At 53.3% G+C, this 6168-nt stretch overlaps 1 protein-coding gene across 1 annotated transcript; it reads right to left on the bottom strand.

Moving 5' to 3' along the window:
* Positions 1 to 2845: 2845 nt before the first annotated feature.
* On the bottom strand, positions 2846 to 3223 carry PRR15 (proline rich 15; the record flags this gene model as incomplete). Its single annotated transcript, XM_082499403.1, has 1 exon — positions 2846 to 3223. The coding sequence occupies one exon, from the start codon at positions 3221 to 3223 to the stop codon at positions 2846 to 2848; it is 378 nt and encodes a 125-aa protein (XP_082355529.1).
* Positions 3224 to 6168: the final 2945 nt, after the last annotated feature.

Below are 6168 nucleotides of genomic sequence, written 5' to 3'. Positions count from 1 at the left end.
AGACGAGGCAGTCAGCCCGTTTTCTCATGGATCTAGTTTTTCAGTGGCTGCTATCAAATTCATTGAAGCAAGGATTTGACTGAGCAGGAAGATAGAATTACGTCTCCTTCCCACAGCTCAAGGTCAGGAGAAAGATGGAGGATGGCTGCAAGTGAGTCATTTTATGTGCATTTATTGACTTTCTCATCTGACCAAATTTCCAAGCTGAAAGTACCATAACACAAGGATTAAGACACGGCTAATATTCAGTCACACATTAACCAGCATTGATATCAAATCTTAATAGCAGCCATCTGAACAGCATACCAGGCTGCTTCTCAAATAAAACCCAAATTGGTAGGTATCTTGTACCTAGGTAAAGACTCGCAACTAATAAACCTGAGACATTTCCAAATTAGAGGTTCACTGTAGAAAGAGGTAGCTTGGAGGCACAGAAGAGACAAAACTATTTTCACAACAGTGTAAGGATTAAAAATGCAGAAAAGCATCTGCATGAGATGTATAAAATACCAGTCTGCATACTCGGGCCTCTGGATAGTTCTGAGGATCTGACCCTCTCAAGCTCACCCTAAACCAGATGTAGGAGTAAGAGACGCACCAGAGCAATATCTGCTTACTTGTTCTTCCATTTTGGACACACACATACGAAAAAAGGTTCTAGAATACATAAATACAGGCAGAACTTTTTTTGCCTGTAATAAATACATGTACGTAGCATGTAGTAGGTAGTATGACAACCCTGGCAGCAAAGCCACCCCCTTCTGCCTCCTTTCCCACCCAGTCCTGGGCTAACTGTAGCTGAAGCACTGTTCTTCTTCATCCACCTCCCCGTCCCCAGCTTCTAAACTTTCCTCCTCCTCTCTCACACCCCTTTGTCCGAGGCTGCATTTGCTTCAATGGCTTCTTCTCAACAGAATGATTTCAGATGCCCCTTGACCGAAGAGGCTCCACGTAAGAAAGGCCTTTCCGAGGAGAAACTTTTAAGAGCCCTCCCCACAACCCCCCAGCCCTTTGCTTGGTCAGCATGTAGTCAGGAACGTAAAAAGGTAGTCCAAAAAGAGTACCTTGTAGTTTTACAAAATGAAATTAAAAAAGCATATGTCTGCACGTTGGGTGGAAAAGACCTTTTATGGAAATAGATCCGATGCTACAGTCCCTTTGTCCTTGGGTTTTAGAGTCTGACGGAGTAGCTGAGTGAAGGACCAGCAAGTACCTCAGCCAGCTAAGGTTGTCTGAGTTTATTGCACAGGAGCTTTCAAAGTTCATTATATATTATTACACACGTTGAACCACAGGGCACTTGCCCGGCACCTACAGCATCATTTCAGTGATTGTCAGTGACTGGTTTAATCCATATTTTCACCTGGAACTCAGCTCTCAGCTCTTGTTTCCTTTCAGGTCACTTTTTATTTTTAATTGACCTTAAATCATTAGTTACAACCAGACAAAATCCTAACTGCATAATACCTGACTGCTAAGAAATAATTTTCAGTCCCTGCCGCTATGTAGTATCTTATCTCACATTCAGAAAAAGTCTAAAACCATTTTAACAATACAAAGTATATTGCAAATGCATTTAAAATAAATAAATCAGTTGTTGCTATATCACCTACTATCAAGAAATGTGTAATTGCTGAGTGCTTTTAGCTGAGTTTGCTCTGTAAGGCACAACACCAGTACAAATCTGGCTTATAGTTTACTTTATCCAAAAAATCCAGGAGCTGTTAGAGGGAGCAGATAGCTGCCCAAGTTAAAGCACATTATCTCGCTATCAAAAGAAATCCTGGGAATCTTTAACCTTGCTTCACAAGCCTTGGACACGGTAAACAGTACAGAACATTTCCAGGGGTGCCCAAGCCCATTTCCACATCAGGAGTACAGCCCTGCCTGTGCTCTACGGAGCTGGTCTCGTCTCCCAGAAGAGTATTTACATTTTATCACACAATTTCTTCATCGGAGCTTCATTATGCCAGTTATCATCGATTATGCAAAAATCATGTGTTCCCTGGGTAAACAGCGTGAACTGCTAGACAACAACTGGCCTCCCTCCGTAACAGAACTACGGGAGACCAACCTCCAAAACACCTGCTTATCACTACACACTAAGAAGAGGGAGAAAACCAGCACGGTCCTGCCTTTTGCATATTTAAATGTGACGTGATGTGGGGCACGGGCCAACGCAAGCGCCTTGCCCCTCATGACACCTCTTTCGACCCCCGGTGGGGGAAGGAGGATGGGTTCATGGCGTGCCCGCTAACGGCAGGGCAGGAGCGCGTACGGCACTGCCGGAGGTCCTCGGCCCTGACATTAGATAAGAGCACTTCATTCCCCCCCTTCCTTCAACAAGGCAGCGCGTGAGATGAGAGCAGCAAAGCGCCTCCTCGGCCGGAGAGCCGAGAGGAGCTGGGTGACAGGCCTGAGAAGTCGTCGCGGTGGTTCCCGGCAAGGCCTGGGGGAAGGTACCGAGCCCCTGGCGTCGGCCCCGGCATAGCACCTTTCGAGTCCGCTCACCGCAGCGCAGGGAGTGGGGTGTTTATGGGTGTCATTTCGTTAAAGACAATCACATCGTCCCGTCAGCGGAGGGTTTTGGTCTTGGCGGTGTTGGTGTAACACAGCACGCGAGTCACTCGTCTGGCGGAGGTGCCGGGGCTCCCCTGCAGTGTCCGGGTCGGGGCTGGGGAGGCCACTGCCACGCACCTCCATGTCACCCATGGGGTCAAGCACAGCCGATCCCAGCTGTGGGGCAGCCACAGGCTCCGGCTACCTGTCTTGCCGGTGCTCCGGCCACCTGTCCAGTGGCGGCTCCTCACAGGGCCGCGGCTCCGGGGGCGAAGCCCCTCCTGGGCTACTCGCCCCCTTGGGCGGCGTGGCCCCGGGCACCGCCGCCGTCGAAGACCTCGGGGCTGTCGGCCAGCAGCGAGGTGCGCACCTTCCTCCTCTCCTTGAAGCGGCCCGAGTGGGAGACGCGGAGGCTCCGGCGGTTGCCGCCGCCCGCCCCCGCGGCCTCGCCGCTGCCGAAGGGGGGCGGCTGCTCCTCCCGGCCGCCGGGGCTGGGGGGGGCGGCGGGGGGGGTCTCGCTGGCGGCGGCGGCGGTGGGGGACGGCGGGGCGGCCGCCGCTTCCTTGTGCTTCTTCTTGCTGGTCAGCGACTTCCACCAGGGCCCCGCCGAGCTGCCCTTCACGCCGGCGCGGGGGGCGGCGGTGGCCGCGGCGCTGTCCGCCATCTCGGGCTCCTGCTTGGGGGGGGGGGGGGGGGGGGGGGAAGGGAGAGGATAAGAGAGCGATGGGGGGGCTGGCAGCCGGGCACGCCGCCACCCCGCCCGCCCGCCCACTGGGGCTCCTCCGCCGCTCGGGCCGGCGCCGGGTGCAGCTGAAGGCAGCGGGGATCTCTCTTCCCCAGCGCGGGGGAGGCGGGCTGTCCCCTCAGCGCCACTCGGGCAGCGCTTCTGGGGGAGGTTTGCCCTTCACCCCAGGACTGGTCTTGCCGAGGCAGCCAGGTGGGCGCCGGATGGGGGGGGGGGGGCGCGATTTTGCGCTTTGGCCCGGTGACAAGCTCGGAAGCACCACCCTCGCCTTCCCCTGCGCGGCTGACAGACTTAAAGGTAAATAGAGCGGCGCTTCCCGCTCCCTGCGCTCTCCCCCCCCCCCCCCCCCCCCCAGCCCCAGAGGCCCGGTACCGTGGGGGGGGCTGCTGCCTCCCCGCGGGACGGGGCCGGCAGCCTGCGTAACTCCCGGGGGCTCCTGCGATGGGGCGCCGCTCCCTCCTTCCCTCCCTCCCTCCGCCCGCCGGCTCCGGCCGCAACAGGTAGGGCGGGCGGCACTGACCTGCGGGCGGCCGCGCTCTGCTTCTCCCCCGGGGAAGCGCGGCTGCTCCTCCCTCCGCAACGCCGCGGCAGGGAAGAGGCCGCCGGGCTCCGGCGGGGAGCTGCCGCGGGCGGGCGGCTGTGCGGGGCGGCGGCAGGTGTCGGCCGGCCCCGTGGCTCGCCCCCGTGGGCGGAGCGGCGGGCCCGGGCCGGCCCCGGGGCCGGGGCGGCTCCCGCTCACCTGCCCCCGCTCCCGCCGTCGGGGCGGGGGGGGAGCGGGAGCGGCCGAGGATGGGCCGGCCCCGGGTCCTGGGGGGGGTGGGGAAGGAAGGTCGGTGTCTCCCCCGAAGGGAGACCCGGCGGCGGGAAGGCGGGGGCGGTTGGACTAGATGATCTCCAGAGGTCCCTTCCAACCCTGACCATTCTGTGATTCTGTAACGTGCGTTTGATCCCTAACACCCCTCCGGTCAGCTACACGTTCAGTTACTCAAGGATCATGTGGAGGAGTTCGCGAAAGCAGTGGTTATTTCAGCCTCATCTTCTTTTGCAGATCAACTTCTGCTCCTTGCAGCTTCCCTGAATAGCCCATAAAGATAGGACATATGGAAATCGGTGAATGCAGGTTACTGAGGGAGAGGAGCCCAGGGTGTGCACTTATATTACTCTGTAGATTGCTCTCTTCAGACCCAAAGGCTGGGATAGGGAAGCACGCACGCACACCCACTTGAAAGTACTCTAAGCTGTCTATCGTACTAACTGATAGCAGCAGCAAAAAATCTCTCCTATGGAATAAACCAGTGACTTCCAGTGAGAAAAGATGGCCTTTACGTTCCCTCCTAACAAGTAAGCAACTAACATTTTCTAAGATGCATAGCACCGGGGGATGGGGCTTTCGTGGGCCAGGGACAGCAACAGACCATAGGGTCAAGTTTCCCCCCAGCGACTGTAACCTACTGCTATGCTGCTCACTTGTACCTATGGAGGAAGGGAACACCATCATCTGTCCTCATCTTGTGTCCCAGGAAAGTGCCTGGGAAAAAGGGAATTTATGGAGAAATAAGGGTAAATATTATTACTAAAAGTCCCTTTCACAAGACATTACTGGTTGACATTTATAGCTTCCTTTCTGCTTATAGGCTTATATAAAACATTTACCACTGTATTACTTGTTTATATTGTTTCGATTACCATAGACCGGACCTGACTCACGCAATGCCAAACTTACATCTGATCAGCGCGTTTTTTTCAGTTCAGCCTGTTTCAAAGAATCTTACAATGGAAGAGATTTGTCCTTTTTGACACTGCACTGAAAGCAGGGTCTGCTGAAAAGAGACAGGCAGGTTGGAAAGTTTTGTAAGAGACATGGGAGTGGGAAGGTGCTGCCTGCATGTGTATGCAGTGGCACAGGAGGACAGCAAAACCTGCTCTGCCTTTTAAAGTCAGTGCTATGAATCAGTCACAACACACCACTCCATGAGATTGTCGCTAAGGTTAGTGTTTATATAGAAACAACTCTGCAAGTGAAAATGTATGATCTGCCCCTTTCTTACTGCAACAGTACTTGTTGCATTCCTTCAGTATGCATATATCTGCTGCGTTGATATGAAAAGGAAAGTAAAATAACCCATTGACTCTTCCAATATGTGGGAGTTAGCTACTATATTCATTTAATATGACTGCTGAAGTTAAATTCTGTCCTTTCTTTGCAGGAGGAGGGGATAAAAATTAATGGGGTTTTGTAGTGCCAAACCGGGCGGACGTGCAGGATCCTAGCAGATGCCCCAGTACACTGCAAATTAAAACTGTAGGGCCTTTTCTCCTACATTGTAATGTGCTCCTTTTGTGTAGGATCGGATCACGTTGACATCAGATCTCTTCACAATTCTGCAGGCTCTCCAATAGTCAGAAGTATGCTGGTGTTCTAAAGATTTAGATTCCCAAAGACTAACTTTAATGTCAGCTCTCAAACTAACCTTACTTAAAACACATAAACTGTTACTGCAGTGAAAAAAAAAAAAAAAAAAAAAAGGTGCTTGTTGCACTTACCACCACCCTTTTCCCAAACTTTGCAGACCCTGCAATGTTCAGGTTGAAATGGGATCCTGCAAACCTTAGATTACCAAACCACAGCCTTACTTGTGTTGTGGGGACCCATCTCCTCGCAGTATAAGAGAGGCACCGTCCACTGCAGACATCAGCCTTCCTGACAGCGTGGAGTGCGCATGTCCAGCTGCATTCTGGCACACTGTGATTTCCAAAACATAACAGCAACTTTAACCCCGATATTAAATGCAGTTACTATTATACCAAGGGGGTCCAAGGATGCCCTCAGAAGCATAAAGGGCACTAATGAGTATTGCTATCTG

This window comes from Vanellus vanellus (genome assembly GCF_965231255.1).
Source record: "Vanellus vanellus genome assembly, chromosome: 2".
Taxonomy (NCBI): domain Eukaryota; kingdom Metazoa; phylum Chordata; class Aves; order Charadriiformes; family Charadriidae; genus Vanellus; species Vanellus vanellus.
Note: the sequence above shows the minus strand (reverse complement) of the source record. Positions and strands in the feature narration are given on the sequence as shown.